The 19,742-nt window shown below is 34.2% G+C and overlaps 1 protein-coding gene across 1 annotated transcript in view; it reads right to left on the reverse strand.

The window, feature by feature from the left end:
• Nucleotides 1-839: 839 nt before the first annotated feature.
• Nucleotides 840-19,742, reverse strand: part of Rrm1 (ribonucleotide reductase catalytic subunit M1) — a 33,053-nt gene continuing 14,150 nt past the window's right edge. Inside the window, exons 9-19 of the mRNA XM_046441800.2 lie at nt 18,086-18,169; nt 17,309-17,470; nt 16,605-16,684; nt 15,681-15,882; nt 11,588-11,737; nt 11,183-11,404; nt 8,864-8,940; nt 5,795-5,930; nt 4,233-4,328; nt 3,021-3,209; nt 840-1,462 (exon numbers count right to left, since the gene is read on the reverse strand). Of these exons, the coding sequence (XP_046297756.1) occupies nt 1,274-1,462; nt 3,021-3,209; nt 4,233-4,328; nt 5,795-5,930; nt 8,864-8,940; nt 11,183-11,404; nt 11,588-11,737; nt 15,681-15,882; nt 16,605-16,684; nt 17,309-17,470; nt 18,086-18,169 (1,587 nt within the window). The 3' untranslated portion in view covers nt 840-1,273. The remainder of the gene's footprint in view (nt 1,463-3,020; nt 3,210-4,232; nt 4,329-5,794; nt 5,931-8,863; nt 8,941-11,182; nt 11,405-11,587; nt 11,738-15,680; nt 15,883-16,604; nt 16,685-17,308; nt 17,471-18,085; nt 18,170-19,742) is intronic.

Genomic DNA, 19,742 nt, shown 5'->3' on the forward strand with positions numbered 1-19,742 from the left:
TAAATATTTAAAAAATAAAAAAATAAACAAAACATCATAGCTACTATGGCAAATTTTGGTAACTACTCAAAGTTAAAAAAGGAGAAAACAATCCAAATGTTCATCAATGGATAATGAATTAAAATATCTACTTATCTACACACACAAACAAAAAGAAATACTATTCAGCTCCTCAATGTGTGTATATAAATGTATGTTAGCATAAAATTCATTGTGTGTACGTGCATATATATATATATATATATATATATACATACATACATACACATATACATATATGTATATATGTGTGGGGGGGTATTATATATACAAATATATATTTTTATGAATTATTATTATTATTCAGCCTTTAAAAGGAATGAAATTCTGATACAAATTACAACATGGATGAACATTGAAAATATTATGCTAAGTGAATAAGCTAAATACAAAAAGGACAAATAACATATTACATGTATATGAGGAACCCAGGACAGACATGGAAACATAAAGTAGAACAGAGGTTACCAGAAACTGAGGGGGAGGGGAGAAAGAGGAGTTATTGTTTTTATTGGTACAGAGTTTGGAGTGATGACAAAGTCCTAGAAATAAGTAGTACTGACAGTCTCACAACATTAGGAGTGTACAAAATGGCACTGAAATGTACATTTTAAAATGAACAATATGGTAAATTTTATGTCATGTGTATTTTACCATGGGGGGAGGAATATACTAACATTAGAATTCTATATTGAATATACTTGTCTTAAAGTCTCCTCCCTAGACTTGCAAAGAACAGAAAATGTTTTTTCAGACTTGACTTTTGTATGAAAATAAATAAATAAATTAACCTCACACAATCACTTAGAAATGTTTATCTTTATTTCAGAATGGACCTCATCTAGATAAAGGTCCTATCAGCACTTTTGGTGGGTCATCACTCAGTTTTGCTTTTAGGAACCCACCACTGAAAGCAGCAAAACTAAGTCTCTTTAAACACATGGAGATCATCAGAAAAGGAGTGCTCTAGAGGGGTGACAAAACCTCACTAAATCACTTCCTATTTCCAAGATGACTTCTTTCTCATTCCTAAAACCTCTACTCTGGTCCCAACACAGCAATATTTTAAAAGATCATTATCTTAATAGTATATAGAAAAATTACTTTAAATCAATTACACTTTTGTTGCAATAAGGTCCAGCAAAGCCTTAACATCTCAAGCAAACCCACTACACCTATCTATGCTCAAGTAGTTTGGTTATGGAAGATGTGCTGGTCTCTTCTAAGCCTTTTCTCAGGATCCACACATGAGGCACTCATCTTTGTTCTCCAAAGAGCACACCATGGCTGCTGTGTTCCTCTCCTTCTCTTCTTCCTCTTTTGATACCTTTTCCTTATCTTTTAGCTTCTCTTTATTTAGAGTAAACTGAATAGGATTAGCTGCAGGTCTTGTCCTTAAGTAATACATCCCAGTTTTCAAACCCTGCAAGGGAAGTACATACAACTATTAGGAAAGATTAATGTTTAAAATACATTCCTACATGTCTATCAATTAAACAACAATGTTTTAAATTTAAAAATACATTCCTATAACCAGGACAAACTCTTCACTAAACTTGCAATTCTATCTCCTCTATGAAGTACTCCCCCAAATGCTTATTAGACAATCAGACTGCTGTTGTTCCTTTCACCCTTAAAATGTTTACCTCTTTGGGTGTTTACCTCTTTGTTTAATTGTTTTTACTTTTAAGTATATGACTTCCAACTGTGCCCAATACAACATATCTGCCTTAAATTAAGGACTAGATTATGTCTTCATATAATAGACTCTAACAACTCTGAGGATGAGGATCACCACATTCAATTCAGTATCACCAGCACATAGTAACTATTCAATAAGAGTCGATAAGAGTTACTATGCTGTTAAATAAGAAAACCAATTGATAATTCTATATAAATACTTATCATACTGCCAAGGAATAAGAATACATCCAGAATCATAAGACTTTACAGTTAGCAATGGGGGAAATAATTTAGCTTTTACAATGTAAATAAAGTGGGGAAACAATGGATATTTTTGAATAGTGGATTGACATACGCAAAATTTTACTTTAGAAATGTTAACAGTGCACAAAATGGACTGCTACAGAGATACTACAGAACAGAGATCAGTTAAGAATAACGGCAGATAAAGAATGAAATAATGGCACTTGCTAGAAATAGACAGAAGTAGAGAACATTATGCTAGGAAAAATAAGCCAGTCTCAGAAAGTCAAGGATGAACTTTTTCTCTCAAATGTGGAAGCCAGAGCAAAATAAGAGGAAAGCAGGGGTGAGGTAGGGGTAAGGAATCTCAAAGAACTAGAGGAGAGATCAGTGGAACAGAGGAAGGGGACTAAAGGAGAAGGAAAGATGGAAAAAGGAGGAATTGTGGAATGAAAATGACAAATGAAACTGACACTATGTACATACATGAATACATTACAGTGAATTCTACCTTTATGTATAACCATAAAGCACCAATTTACAAAAATAAAAACAGTAAATAAACAGAAGGAAAACCATTAGAATAGAGGAAAAGGAATGTGAGGGTAGGGAAGAAAAGAGGAAATACTAGGGACTAAAATGGAGTAAATTATCATGTATGATTGTGTCAAAAATGAACCCCCCTATTATGTGTAGCTATAATGCACTAATAAAAACATTAAAGAAAAGAAAAATGGCAGTAGAAAAGGAAATAAGATATTCAAGAGGCAATACAAAGGAACAACCAACCTAAGTAACTTCATGTACAGTCAAGGAAGGGAGGACCATAAGTAATTCCAAGTTTTCAAATCTAAGAATGAAATAATCCTAACTGAAACAAAATCCAAAGTAAGAGCTTGATCTGCTACCAAAAAACATGGGTTAGATTTAACACACTGGATTAAAAGTGAAACTTCCAAGTGGCAATATTCAGTCAGTGGCTAGAATATAAAACTGTTCCAATTCCCAAATATCCCAAGTTGGCAATTAAGTCCTCCTTGATTTCCTCTACCAACCTGCTTCCAGCCATAGAAGTGCATACTAGTGAGTTTGCCATAGTTAGGCTCAGCAATATGTATGTTCAAAGACTGGCTTTGATCGATGAAAGCACCTCTCTCTGCTGCCATTTTGAGAACAGTTTTCTGAGAGATTTCCCACACAGTCTTATAAAGTTGCTTAAGGTCATCAGGAATTTCTGGTATGTTCTGAAAAAAGGAAACCAAATGTTTGTACTACTTCAGTTAAAGAAAGCAGTATGACTACCAGAATAACAATGCAAGGGTCTGGACTTCCTGACTACTCTGACTTCCTGACTACATCTTATATCATATGATATGATCTTCATCAAATTTGCCAAAACCATTTAACTCTTCTTTAGAAAATCCAACAAAACCCCATTAACCAACCAAATATCAATCTGGTGGTGGTAATTTAAGCATTCATCTTTAACTGGTTTATCGCCAAAACATTCATTATTCTAGCATCATTTTAAGAAAGGAAAATTCAGAGCTAAGCAGAACTAAATGACCCTTGAATTTTGCAAAAAACACAAATATTCAGAATTGTAACTCACAGCAACATGATCAAAGGATCTGCAAACTCCAATTTGAGTCCAAATAAATCAGGTTATCTTTGGACAAGAATTAATTTGTGTTAAAATACACAGATTCTGTCACTAAAAATAGAAGGGTTATAGGACTCTTTATATGTGTGCCAAACATACCAATGTTTAGCCACAGCCCTCTCTCCACAAAAAACATTTCTTGATGCTCAGCTGTAAATATTTAGTTTACAAACACAATTTGATGCCTTTTGTACTACCAACTCTCTATCATGCTTCTTTTTAAGTTTAACTCCTTCTTAATTTCAGACTTTTTATTAGTGAGCCCCAAATTTTGAGGCATTCTGGAATCACCTAGAGAATCTTTATGCTTGGCTCCTACTTCCAAATATTCTTATTTATATGATAGGACAGGAGATCTAAACTTCAGGATTTTAAGTTTCCCAATTATATACAAATAATTCAGAACCTCTGCTTTCTATTATTGCACAAAAAAACAAGATAAAGATGTGAATACATGCTATTTAAAGGTGTGTATAATCCTAGCACAACACAGAGATGAACACAACAAGTAGTCATTTCTCATCTCCATTGTCTGGCATAAATGAAGAGGCACCAAAGTGTTCATCCTAGCTCCTGAGGAGCATGTTTCATTCTCATTCTATACCTGAATAGAGCCATTGCATGCAATAATCTGGTTTTTCATTTCTTCATTCCATAAACCCCGCTCAGTAAGATCTTTCAATAAATGAGGATTTACAATCTGAATGAAAAAGCAGAAAAAAATGTGAATAAATAAATGACAGAACCTACATTAGAACACAGGCCTACAACTCAAAGTAAGTAAGATCACTGAAGAATTATGTAACATTAGATGGCTTGGTAAATTAAATTTTTCACAAAATTGAGAGGCCATTCCACTATATAAAAGCTATATTCCCTTAAGATCTTGACATTTGGGCTGTGGTTGTGGCTCAGTAGCACAGCACTTGCCTAGCATGTGCAAGGCGCTGGGTTCGATCCTTGGCACCACATAAAAATAAATAAATAAAGGTATTGTGCCACATACAACTAAAAAAATATTTTTTAAAAAAAAGTAAATAAAGTTAAAAAAAAGATCTTGACATTTGTAACTTGAGAAACATTATGGTAATCATTATGCAATGTATGCATATGTCAAATCATCATATTGTACACTTTGGATATATACAATTTTTGTCAATTACACCTCAATAAAGCTGAAAAAATTTTAGTTAAGAAAATATATACAGGGGTGCTGGGGTTGTGACTCAGCGGTACATTGCTTGCCTAGCACGTGCGAGGCCCTGGGTTTGACCCTCAACACCACATATATATAAATGAAATAAAGGTATTGTGTCCAACTTCAACTAAAAAAATTATATATAAATATATATATATTTTTTTAAATTTATGTATATATATGGCATTTGCAAAAGTGAAAAGAACTAACATTGCCTAAGCTGGGTCAATCTATATAGATTGATTCTTTTTTGTTTTTTCTAAGAATATAATAAATAAGTTTAAAAAATTAGAAATGTATCCTCCCTAAACCTTAAAAAAATTTACTTCAGAATATGTAGAAATTCTCTCTCTCACACACACACCCCTTTCAAATTATGGTTCTCAGTCCTAGCTGCATGTAAGAAACATTTGGAAATTTAAAAAAAAAAAAAAAATCCTAGTTCCACCCACCAGAAATTCTAATTAATAACAAAGTCTGAAAAACAGTCTTAAATAATACTTTTATATACATCTTTAGTATCCCAACTTAAGTACCTGAGATTGTAGCACACAGCACCATAATCATAAATAACTAACAATCATGTGAACTCTAATATTAAGTTATTTTCATACTTAGCCGAATCATTCATTCTTTGAATAGCATTTATTAAATGCCTATGATGGGGGCTATGGCTGTGGCTCAGTGGTAGTGTACTTACCAGGTATGTGTAAGGCACTGGGTTCGATTCTCAGCACCACATATAAATAAATAAATTAAATAAAGATCTATCAACAATTTAAAAATATTTTTTTAAAATGCCTATGATGTATTGAAACAACATTCAACAATATGAGATGAACATGATACTCTGTATCAAAGCTTTGCCCAAACTAAGAAAAAGGGGCATACTAAATGTGAGTGAGCATTTACTCCCAATATTAAGCCTTTAGAAGATCTTCCTGTAAATCTGGTTGGGAATTTCTCACCTGAAATTCTCCTGACAAGACTCTGCGAGTATAGATATTGCTGGTGTAAGGTTCAATGGACTCATTATTCCCCAGGATCTGAGCAGTTGAAGCAGTAGGCATCGGGGCAATAAGTAAACTGTTTCTTACACCATACCTAAAGAAAAGGAGATTATTAGTTGCTGGTGCTAAAGCTACAATCTGCCTGGAAGGCAGCTGTTTACATTACTGTAGTATATGCAGATTGTGGGAGGAATATCGTACATGCCTTTAACTCCCATGCTGAATTTTGAAAGATACAGTTCCATAGTACAGACAATGCTGTTAAATCATCCATTTCTTTCTTTTCTCTTTTTGTACTGGGGATTAAACCCAGGGGACACTTAACCACTAAGCCACATCCCCAGCTCTTTCTATTTTTCACTTTGAGACAGGGTCTCACTAAGTTGCTTAGAGCTTCACTAACTTGTGATTCTCCTGCCTCAGTCTCCTGAGCCACTGGGATTACAGGCATGCACCACCATGCCCAGCACTCATCCATTTCTTAACACCTGACCCCTAACAGAACTCATACAATTTTTAATGTTGGCAATCCTTATCATGTCGTAACTTAAGCTACTTGCATTGTGGTACTTAGGAATCAGAGCACTTGATATACTATCTTGCCCAAAGAAATACTCAAATCAGTATTCAAGAATTTTACACTTATCTTCAGGTACATTTATTCATTCAATCCTCCCCTGTATTTTTAAGTGTGTTTTATTACTGTATTAGAACCCTCAGGATACATAGATGTAAAAGTGGGCAAAACCAGACACTATCACCACAACTCTCCAATATTCTATGAAAGGGGAAAAGTTATGCTCAAAGCGTATTTCTGACTTTCCTTTACTAATTACAAATTAAAGATTTACTAATTACAAACTAAAGATTTAACATTTTTTAATTCAATGCCTGAAAAAGTATTTAAGGAAGACTATATAACGTAACACACTATGAAATCTTCAAACAGCCCCAGCCTCATCCTCCAAAGCTCCATCTAAGAGAGCCGTAACACTTTTCAGTGTCAAATAAAACTGTTCGCTCTGCAAACCTTTTCTATGACCACTACCTTTACATATTCATTGTATTACACGTCTTACCTTACTTAGTCTTAAGTTTCTTTAACACAAAGAACATGTCTTTCCTACATTCTGTATCTACATATTCATACAGTGCTTAGCATAGAGTCTCAGATTCTGCTGGAGCTGTACTTTCATCTCATCCCGTTACTTTCCAGTTGTGGTCATCAAGCAAACCACCAATTATCTCTGTCTTTACTTTCTCATTTATAAAACAGCAATACCATCTGTCTATAGACAGGAAAATCCATACATGATGTATCCAAACCATAGAATCATTAAAAACATTAGGTAGATCTACACATACTGAAAGATAAAGATCCCCCAAAATAAAATATCACACAAAGGCTCAGACTATATCAAGTTGATCACATTCATTTGGTAAAACTGTCCATGTATATGAGCCTATCCATTAGTATATTGAAAACGGTCTAGAAAAATGCACATCATTAACAAAGGCAAAAGGAGCAAGTTATTTTCCTACAAAAGAAGCAAGTTATTTTTGTTTGTTTTGTTGGACAAGTGGTTGACAAAAGAAGGGCTCTGACTTTTTTATTTCTGTAACTTAATTAATAATGAATGTGTACTCACATTAATTTTGAAATTTAAAGTCATATATATAAAAAATAACTCATAGTGTTTTGAAAAATTAAAAAAGTAACAAATACAAAATGAAGTTCAGGTCCTTTTTTGTAAAAGCTGAATTTGTGTGTATTATATACCTGTACACATACTCACAGTAAAGTATGAAGAATGACAATTACCAAGGCGAAAAAAGTATCCTGGGGAAGTGGTACTGGGATAATTTTCATTTTTCTCCCTTTCCACATGTTTTTTCTAAATTATCTAACATTTGTTATTTAAATAAGAAAATTTAAAAGCAAATATTAATTTTTAAAAGAATATTTTAAAGCTATAGCTTCCTTTTCCAAACATTCAACACTTTGCATCTGCATTAACTCATCATAACAGAAAACAAAAACAATTTGTTTTATTATTCACTCAGCAAAACGTTTCGCTTGCCCACAAACTGCTTAAGCTCATCAGTGAAAAGGCCTACAAAGACTCAAAATTTGGTGCTGGAGACTAAAATCAGGGCCTTGCACATGGTGGATAAGGACTCTACTAATGAGTAATTATCCCAAGCCCTAAAGACTCAAAATTTTTTCTCTCATACACATTAACACATTACTCTATAAAAGCTTTTCTAAAATTCCTAATTTTTTCCTATAACAATCAATTCAAAGAAAAGCCATTTATTTTTTTTTTTTTTTAATAATTTTTATTTATTTTTATTGTTTAATTTTCGGCAGACACAACATCTTTGTGTGTATGTGGTGCTGAGGATCGAACCCGGGCCGCACGCATACCAGGCGAGCACGCTACCGCTTGAGCCACATCCCCAGCCCCAAGAAAAGCCATTTATAAACCCAATGTGGTTAAGCAATAAATAGACGCAATGGGACACAACTATAATCCCAGCAGCTCGGGAGGTTGAGGCAGGAAGATCGTGAGTTCAAAGCCAGCCTCAACAAAAGTGAGGCACTAAGCAACTGAGTGAGACTGTTTCTAAGTAAAATACAAAAAAGGGCTAGGTATTTGGTTTAGTGGTTTAGTGTTCCGGAGCTCAATCCCTAGTAACCAAACCAAACCAAACAGGCATATTCGAAAAAGTAAAGCTTCAATGAGAAAAAGAATTACCTAAATAAGTGTTAAGCCCCTAAAACAAGATCAACTAATAATACCTACCATGTATTAAAATGCTTTCACTATGCCAAACAACTTTCAGGTTACTATACATTTTCTTGCTAAGTTTTTTTCTAAAAATTGGCTGAGATAGTTCACTTTAGCCCCATTTAAAAGAGGAGAAAATATAGTTTTAGAAGTAGAATGATACACTTAACTTCTGAAGAGTGAGAAAAACCCGAGTCCTCTTGATTCCAATGCAATTTTACATCTTTTTACTTACTTTGCAATCTTCTCTTTGAGAAGTTTCCAGTCCCATAGGTCTGTGGGAGTAACATTCCACATATCATACTGAAGAATCTAAGGAATAAACAACCCAAGTTTATATTGTCACTCTAAAGCAATTTAAAACTAACAAAAACAAATAACTGCCATTTCCACCATAAATGCTGCTTTCTACTATGCCTGTGTAAGAAATACAAGATCCAAAAAACTGGACAAACTGCCTTGTAGTCATATTGATCAGAAGCAGGCTAAGAAAACTGGTTAAGGTCTTCTCTTTTCCATATCCCTGTTGAGTCTTCTCAGAAAGCCCATATCATATCCACAAGCCAGGTAATCAACATTCATAAGAGCATGTTGTTGAGATGCACTTTACATTAACAGTATTATTCTAACCTTATCTTCATTGCCATGATCTGTTTATTTAGCTAAAAACACCACTTCTCAAACAACCATACATTTTACCTCCTAAATATCTACAGAAATGCTGGAACTAAAATTTTACAGAGAAGAAAATCACACTATTGATAATAAAGGCAATGTGGAAAGCAGAGTTCTAAGATGGCTCCCCAAATTCCCAGTCCCTTTTGCAGAGGCCACATTTAATTTCCACTTGAGTATGAACAGAATCTGAGAAGGTAATGGATGTCACTCCTGTGATCATGACAAAGGTGAAAGATTTCCACAGTTGTAATTGAGATTTCAAATAAGTTGATTTTGATTTAAACAAAAGGGAGGACCTGACTTATCAGATAGAAGCCTTCATAAAAAGAACTAGACTAGGTCTTTTGTGTAATGAGAGGCAGTCTTTTCCACTGGTCTTCAAGAAGCAAGATGCCATAGTTTCTAGAGCTACAAAGAATTGAATTCTGCCAACACAGGTGAGCTTGGAAAAGGACACTTATGAGACCCACAGAAGAAGGTCATCTAAGCCAACCCTGAACTCCTGACTCCTGTAAACTGCCATATAGTGAACGTATATTGTTTTAATCCACTAAAATTAATAATAGAAAACTAACACAGTAAGTATCCCTGTAGATATTCTGTCATTTTAGCAATAACCAGTTATAAATGTAAGAGATTAGAAGAGTATCCTTATTACTCTGGAGGACAAAAATACTGTAGTTTTCTATAGCTGATATAATAATTAACCAACTATAAGGGAGGAGGGATGGGATAGAGAAAGACAATGGAAAGAATCTGACCTAAGTTTCCTATGTACATATATGAATATACCACAGAGAATCTCACCATCCTGTACATCCACAAGATGCTAATTTAAAAAAAAAAGAGAGAGAGCTATAAGTAAATAACAGAAAGATTAGTAGAGGGAAGAGAACAGGGGGAGGAAAGAGTGGAGAAAAAGAGGAAGCACTGGGATTGAATCAGAACAAATTATATTTGATGCTTTTATAATTATGTCGAAATAAACTTAAATGTTATGTGTAACTAAAGAGAACAATAAAAAATGATGTCATCAAAAACATTTCACATTTTAGTAAAGACTGCAGGTATTAGGCTAGGGATGGCAATGATAATCATCTTTACAGCGTAACAATCTGTTTTATATTTTTAAATTAAAATTTGTATTTCATTGTCTTTCAAAAACAAAACAAAAAAATAATCCTAAGGTGAATTAAAAGCATGAATTGAGATAAAATGTTGACTTTGATCCATGTTATTTTTGGAAACAGCTTTTCTTTCTAAACTATTCATGATTAAGTAGATCATTTTATCTCTAAAAATAAATTAAAAATAACAAATATTTATTTTTTTCATGCTTCTGGAAGACAGAAACTCCAAATCAACAAGTTGGGAGGGTCATACTCACTCCAGAGAGTCTGTCCCTTCCCTATTCTAGTTTCTGACTGTCAGCATCTAATATGTAGTAGAGCCAGGATTCAATCTTTAAACATTGGCACTTTAAGATATAAATTAGCCCTTTGCTCATTTACTGTTAATTGGGAAATAAGATAATGATTTTGGATAAGACTTGAATTTAAATTCTACTATCAACTAGTAATGTGGTATTCCTGGGCTTCTGTCTATATCACTGTAATCTCCACCTCTAAGGTCATGTTGCTTCCCCCTTTTCTCTATGTTTCTTGCAAGACAACCATTATCAGATTTAGGGACCACCTCCATAAACCAGAATGACCCACATCTCAACAACCTCAATCTCATCTGCAAAGACCCTTTTGGAATCAGTGAAGAATATATTCAGGTTCTAGGAATTATAATTTGGACCTATCTTTTGGTGTCATGATTCAGCCCATTAAATGTACTCACAAGAAAAAGAAAAATCCATCCACATACTTACTCCTTTGCTTACTGGAGAACCCTCATAGGTTTCATATGGGCCATGCTCCTTTGCTAGGTCACAGCTGGCTTCCAGGGCTCCATAATAAATAGTTTCAAAGATCTGCTTATTCAGTAACTGGGCCTCTGGACTCTCAAAAGGGTATCTCATCAGGATAAAAGCATCTGCCAGACCCTGAACCCCAATTCCAATAGGGCGATGGCGTTTATTTGATAAGTATGCCTTTGTGCCAACAGATTAAGAGAAGAAAAAGAGAAAACATCACTGAACATAAAATCTAACATTCTGTACCAAAAACAGTTGTTTCCTCTTCATTTCTAACATTTAAATTATGACTTACAGATCATGATAAAATCCCTCTACCTTGGTTATTAATAATAAGCAAAAAAAAAAATATATTCATACCTCTGGGACAGGGTAGTAGTTTATATCAATAATTTTATTCAAATTCCGCACAACAACTTTAGTGACTTCAGCCAATTTCTTAAAGTCATATGTGTGTTCTGATGTGACATACATATTCAGCGCCAAGGAAGCCAAGTTACAGACTGCAACCTGGAATGCAAAGAAAAGAAATCAAGAATTACACAATTTTTATTTCTTCTCTCTATGCCAATGATACCACCATTAGCTTCTAACACTCCCAAATATTAAAGTTTTAAATTTTTATCTTGGACTTCTCTATCATTCATCAGTACATTTCTAAATCCCACTGATTCTATCTCTTGAATATACAGTCATCTATATGAGTTGTAACACACACCAGTGAAATAAGATGAAAAGAGAATTCTATGTTCCATAGTACAGAGCCAGGCATATATCACACTGTGCTATAATTTTTTCTGTATACCTATCTCAGTATTTAGTAGATGCGCATAATCCAATCAATATGGTAGCTAGTTAACAAAGATTAAAAGCCAGGAAAGGTGGTGCATGCTTGTAATCCCATCAACTTGAGAGGCTGGATTGCAAGTTCTGAGACCAGCCTCAACAACTTAGTGAGGACTTAAGCAACTTAGTGAGATCCCTCTCAAAAAAATCAATTCTCAGTTGTGCTAGTTTTATTTCAAGTGCTCAAAAGCTACAACATATCAAACTTTTCCATTACTGTGGAAAGCTCTTTCAAAGCACACATCCATCTCACCCTCACTGACATTCTGACAACACAGGATCCAAATTTGTGGATTTTGAAAAAGATCCCCAGATGAATCCCTTACTAAATTACACTAGATAGTGAGCTACTTTTTCAGGCAGATATTGTAACTTTTTCTTTTTTCTGGGTACTGAGAATTTAACCCAAAGTACCTATACTAATGAGCTATGTCCTGAACACCCTACCCAAACTTTTTTTTTTTTTTTAAAGAGCATTAATTATACTTAGTATTTGGGTACATTCTGACAGAATCATACATGCAAGGAATATAATTTCAATCCCCATTACCCACCTTTCCCTTCTACCCTACTGATTTCCCTTTCACTTCCTTCTTTATTTATTTATTTATTTATTTTGTGCCAGGGATTGAACACAGGGGTGCTTAACCAATGAGCCATGTCCCCAGCCCTTTTCTAAAATGTTTTATTTAGAGACAGAGTCTCACTGAGTTGCTGAGGGCCTTGCTAAGTTGCTAAGGCTGGCTTGAACTTGTGATCCTCCTGCCTCAGCCTTCCGAGCTGCTGGGATTAGACATGCACCACCATGCCCAACTGTTTACTTATTTTTGATTGGTATTTTCTATACATAAAGAAATTCCTTTGGTATATATATATATATTAATATATATATTCATAACATGATTTTGTTGTTTATTCCATATTTCTTCCCCATTCCTCCCTCCCTCTCATTCTCTTTCTTCTACTCTACTGGTCTTCCCTTTATTTTTATAGTATCTAATCCCCCACCCTCTTTCCCTTATTTTAATCTAGCTTCCACACACAAAAGAAAACATTTGACCCTTGATTTTCTCAGTCTGGCTTATTTCACTTAGCATGATGTTCTCCATTTCCATTCATTTACCAGCAAATGTCATTTCGTTTTTCTTTATGGCTAAGTAAAACTCCACTGTGTATACGTATCACATTTTCTTGATTCATTCATCTCTTGACTGGGATCTGGGCTGATCCATAATTTGGCTATTGTAAACTGTGCTGCTATAAACAGTGGTATCACCACACTAGGCTGATTTTAGTTCTTTTGGATATACCAAGCAGTGGAAGAACTGGGTCATGTAGTGGTTCCAATCCTAGTTTATTGAGCAATCTCCATACTGCTTTCCAGAGTAGCTGTACTAATTTTCCCCAGTCCTATTTTATTTATTTATTTATTTAAGATTTTGAGACGGTGCCTTGCTAATTTGCAGAGGGTCTCACTAAATTGCCAAGTCTGGTCTCAACCTTACAATCCTCCTGCCTCATCCTCCTGAATCACTCGGATTACAGGCATGTGCCACCATGAAGAGCCTTACCACTCCTTATGTTTTTAACACTAGCACATCTGGTATACCCTTTTTTTCCATTTTGATTATGACTATCCCAATCCAGGATCTCAAAGCCTCTCATCTGGAATACTAAAACAATTTCCTAACTGGATTCTCTGATGCTCTTCCCATCTACTCTATTCTACACTCCTGCCAAATACCCATTTTTAAAATAGAGTTTGGTTCTTAAAAGTCTGATAAACACTAGGGGAAAAAAAGAGAATGATGAAGGGGCATCATTTTTAAGGAGAATTGTCAAAAAAGGCCTCACTGAGAAATGAAGGGGTTAGGAAGCAAGATATATGGGTACTGGGGAAAAAGAGTGTTTTAACATTTAAGGTTAAGAGCAAAAATCCTGAGGCAGGAGCATTCTTGACATGTGTGAGGAAGAAAATTAGTAGGGCTAGAGCATTTGCAAGTAAATGGATGGAGTTAGAGAAGATAATGCTAAGTGAAGTTAGCCAATCTCAAATAACCAAATGCCCAATGTTTTGATATAAGGAGGCTGATTCAGCCTCCTTATAGGGAGAGGGAGCATGAGAGGAATAGACGAACTCTAGATAGGGCAGATGGGTTGGAGGGGAAGGGAGAGGGCATGGATTAGAAATAATGGTGGAACTTGATGATCTTTATTATCCAAAGTACACATATGAAGACACAAATTGGTGTGAATATGCTTTGTATACAACCATAGATATGAAAAATTGTGCTCTATATGTGTAATAAGAATTGTAATGCATTCCACTGTCATATATAAATAAAACAAAAAAGAACTCTGCATGTGTTGACAAGTCAGAGATTTGTGCAAATGACATAAAGTGATTTTTTTAAATATCACTCTAGCTTCTATAAAATAATCTAACCTGCAGATAGTTACTTGAGTATATGTCAATTTCTTCCAACCAAATTATAAGGTTTTCAAAGGGCAGAGACTCAGCCACATTCATTTATATTTCCAGGGCTCTTAGTACAATATTTTATATATACCTGGTGCTTAAATTTTAAATTAAACTGTAACCTCAGCAGTGTGTTTAACTCATTTCCCATTTATTCTAACTTTTCATTTGAATTTTCTTTGTTAAAGTCCTAAAGTCTTAGAATCAAGGATCTCATCCTTCCTCTAGTTTCTAACCAACATCCAATCAGCCTGACATACAACTACTACAACAACCTCCTCAGGTTAAACTCTAACTTCTCTCACACCAAAATGCTCTATACCCATAATCTAGAACCATCTTCCTCATGTTAGCATTTTGATGCTATTTACCTGTCAGAAATGTACTAGGGCTTCTTACTTCTATGACATATTAGCTTCTACCTTCTATTTCTCTTCCTCTAGCAATAGCTATCTCTTAATATACCAAGTCTTAATATATCTGCTCTATCAAAACACTCGACACTCTTTATACAAAAACTAGCCCTATTTCTCATCCATCACATAAGGCATTCTTCCCAAATGGAAAGCTTTTTTTGTGTGTGTGTACACACGTGTGTGTGTGTGTGTGTGTGTGTGTGTCAGGGGATTGAACCCTGGACCTCACTTCATTCACTCTACCCAATTTATATCCTCATTCCCAAAGCACTTAAAAAAAAAAAAAAATTCCTTGACTTTAGCCTTGACTCTTTTGTGCAATCTCCCTAGAAATATGAGAAAAGAATTTTGGCTCACCATTCTCTGAAGTATTCTACATGCTTATGCACTTTAAACTGAATAAACATTCTAATACATTTCTGTGGTTTTCCTAATCCATTATACATAACTATATAGTCCTATTTCTCAAGTAAGCATTATTACAATGATGTGCTAAGAAAGCACTAACAGTCTTAGTCTTTCCCATATGGGTTAGAGTGAATATTTACAGGCTCAGATAACACCTCTTCCTTCCTTTGTAATAAGTCTATCTTGTTTGTAATATTTCACTTTAAAACAAACAGAAAACTCATTTCACCCATCAAGTGAGGATCTCACTGAATAAATACATAAATAAAATGTTTCTCTCGGTACTCTAGGCATTCTTACCTACCTCATCTTTGCTGGTATACTCCACTATTTCTGTGCACAGGTTGCTGCACTTGATGGTTCCCAGGTTCTGCTGGTTGCTCTTCCGATTACAAGAATCTTTGTAGAGCATGTACGGGGTACCTGTCTCTGTCTGAGACTCAATGATGGCATACCAAAGCTGCTGAGCTTTTACAACTTTGCGAACACGACCCTGTTTCTCATAACTAAAAGGCAAAGCTAGTATTATTTTAATATTCCCTAGGAAAATCTTTATTGCAGTTTGAAGAAACACACTAAAATATAATATTTTGCAAATTATTAAATTTTTACTAAGAAATATGATGTTCATTTTACTCCAGTAAAGCCACAAATGTCCTCCACTCAATACCTTTATTTTTTCGTTTTTAATATTTTTAGTTGTAGATGGACACAATACCTTTATTTAATTTACTTATTTTAAAATGTGGTGCTGAGGATCAAACCAAGTGCCTCATATGTACAAGGCAAGCACACCATCACTGAATTATGACCCAGCCCAATATACCTTTCTTAATAAAAAGGAACAAAACTATAGTCAGACCTCTTAATACTGTGCTAATTTTAATGCACTATTAACACGTGTCCTAGTCATTCATGATTCCTATGTGTAATAAAAAGCATAAGTTATATTGTCAAAAGTACTGCATAACAGAGCAAAATAATACGCTTGCTAGTCTTTGCCTTAATTTTATAAGGATCAATTTAAATGTCCCAAATTTTTAAGAAAGATAGAACCCAATTTTGGTGAAGAGTCAGGAAGTAAATCTCAACATATAAAATTATTAATCACTGTCTCTCTTAGATGTTTTCATAGAGTCCTAAAAACAGGCTAATAACTAAATTAATACTTTTGATTGTAAGAGAAACTGTACTTAAAATATTTATTACTTTCATATTTTTCTCATACCTTTCATATAACTTCTCAAATTCCTCTCCCCAAACCTCATCCAGACCAGGACATTCATTTGGACACATCAAAGACCAGTCCTATAAAAGAACCACCAATAAAAACTTCAAATAACCAAACATATCCCATCAGAAACACTGCAAGAATGTGGCTTTCATAGGTTCTCTTGGGAATTTGCTATAGAAATAATCATTTTAGAATTGGACATTACCTTATTGTGCATATATGATTACATGACCTGTGTAACTCTACATCATGTAAACCAGACGAATGAGAAATTATACTCCCTTTATGTATAAGGTATCAAATGCATTCTACTGTCATGTAGAACTAATTAGAACAATTTTAAAAATAAAAGAAATAATCATTTTAGGCTCAGTCCCCCAAATCTAGTTTTGCCTGTTTATATATGATCTTTTAAGCATTTAGGTCAGGTAACATTTACTTTAGAGAACAGAAATGCAAGAAGGCAGGCATGTCATCTCTCAACTTGATCAGAATCTAGTTCTGCATGTAGGTCAGGCAGGATCTAACTTTTAAAGAACAGAAATGCAAGAAGACAGGCATGGCATCTCTTAACTTGTTCAGAATGCCTTCTATGGAATCACACAGAGAAGGCTTTTACCTACGTATGTCTTAAAATAACTGAAGATAAAGCTCTATGAATCAAGTTGCTACTACCAACAGGTACCTATCTCTCTTACCTGATTAGTCTCCACCCGTTTCATGAAGAGATCTGGAATCCAAAGAGCAAAGAAAAGATCCCTGGCTCGCTGCTCCTCCTTTCCTGTGTTCTTCTTTAAATCAAGGAACTCAAAGATGTCTAAATGCCAAGGTTCCAAGTAAATAGCAAATGCTCCAGGACGCTAATGGTAAATAAATCACCATTCTTTTTCAGAATTGGAATTTAACAAATTTCATATTTTCCAAAGCATTTTCATAACATTTCCTTATATCTTTACTATAATTAATGAATTAAGTGAAATGATACAAATCAAAGCACTTAGAAAATTTAAAGTTGTAATATTTTGTTAGAATTCTAGGAGTAAAAAAGAACAACTGACATAAAGAAAATGTGGAATGAGAAAGATTAAGTAATTTCTCCAAGGAGATACAGTAAACTACAAATGGAGCTTCCTTTTCAATTGTAGCCCAGATCACTTTACGTCATCTGACCATGCACATAAAGTCCAAAGAAAGATGCAATATAACAGTCAGAAAGGTGAACTGTCTTATCAAGGTTGCCAAAGTTCAGCAGAGAAAAATTCATTAACTAATAGATGACTGGTGTGTATACCTATTCATAAGAAACAAATTTTAGCTGCAAACTATCCTGATGATAATCTTGGGTAAATTAACACAATATTCTCAACTCTACTACTCCTGCTATGAAAATCATAGTAGTTAGAAACATAATTGCACAATATATGGCTAAAGATTTTTAGTTCTGATTTCCTTGACTTTCAAGTAACAGAGCATACCTTGTTTCCACCTTGATCCACATATCGAGCTGTATTGTTATATACTCTCAGCATTGGTACAAGACCATTAGAATTACCATTAGTCTGAAAAAAAGTAAAAAAAATAAAAGCATCTGGAGGAGACAGAGGGCTCAGCAAGGAAATGAACCAAAAGTGAACAAATCACTCCTAATTTTCATCAAAAAGGGTGCTTAAGTCTAAGTAACAATCTGTGAAGTTTCACTTGCTCTCCATTTCTACCTCTGCTATAAAAACATAATGCCCAACATAAAATCAACAAATGTTGCTGAATAAATTGCAATTAGATATTAAATTACTTTATGACATCCCTAATTTACAAAATAATAATTATAAGTCAAAAGAATCCAAAATTAGGGTAGCTAAATTTAAACTTTACAGCCTTCTAAAGGTCATTATGTAAAGATAAACTTTGGGTACAGTACAAGAATACAAAAGGGGCTGGGGCTATAACTCAATGGCAGAGTGCTTGCCTGTGTATGTGAAGCACTGGGTTCGATCCTCAGCACCACATAGAAATAAATAAAAATGGAGGTATTATGTCCATCTACAACTAAAATACATATATGAAAGAATACAAAAGCATATTACTACAACGTCTTTCCCAAAGGAGTTCAAGATAACTTACAATAAGAATAATAAGGGGCTGAAGTTGTGGCTCAGTGGTAGAGCACTTGCCTAGCACGTGTGAGGCACTGGGTTCGATTCCACATTAAAAAATAAATAAAATAAAGCCATTGTGTTCACCTATAACTAAAAATATTTTTAAAATAAAAAGAATAAGAAGCAATGCATATATCAAGGCAATATATGAGGTAAATAAAGATTCTCAGCAATAAATGGATTACAGAACGAAGCTAGGAAAATAGACTGTTATGACTTGAAGAGACATCTGACAATTCTTTAAAATAATCATTCTAACCCCAAAGTAAGTCTTTTTTTTTAATATTTATTTTTTAGTTGTAGTTGGACACAATACCTTTGTTTTATTTATTTATTTTTATGTGGTGCTGAGGATCGAACCCAGAGTCTCGCACGCACTAGGCGAGCACTCTACCTCTGAGCCCCAACCCCAGCCCCACCAGGTGTGTAAAGGTTCTGTTTATATCAGCACCTCCAAAACACTACATAATTGAGTAGCTTCCTTCTACAACTTTACTCCATAGGGTTAAATATTTTTTCATTACAGATGAGACAAACTCAGAGATAAAATAACTGTCCAAAGGCCATATTACTAGTAAATAGTAGAGATAATTTAAATTCAAGTCTTACCCAAAATCATTATCTTGATTGCCAAATAACAGCAAACTAGCAAAGGGCAAGTTTATACCTTAAAGTGCCACTGTTTAAAGCTTGAATCCTGGCACTACTACAAATTTAAGTAACTGATCTCTGAATAAGAAACTTAACTTTCTAAGCTCAATTTCTTTATTCGTAAAATGAAAAAGCTAATGCCTTGACTCCCAAAATTACCATAAGAAAAAAAGTTCTTAGCATGCATAAGAAAAGTACCTATCTCATAGGGATGTAATAAGGATTAAATGATTAATTCATGTAAAATATTTATAATAGATATAGCACATAGAGAGTAATCAGAAAATGATTGTTGTTATAATTATTGCTAAAATAAATCAGAATT

Source organism: Marmota monax, unplaced genomic scaffold, assembly GCF_021218885.2.
Source record: "Marmota monax isolate L192 unplaced genomic scaffold, Marmota_monax_Labrador192_F-V1.1 WCK01_AAM20220418_F8-fsc00068, whole genome shotgun sequence".
NCBI lineage: Eukaryota > Metazoa > Chordata > Mammalia > Rodentia > Sciuridae > Marmota > Marmota monax.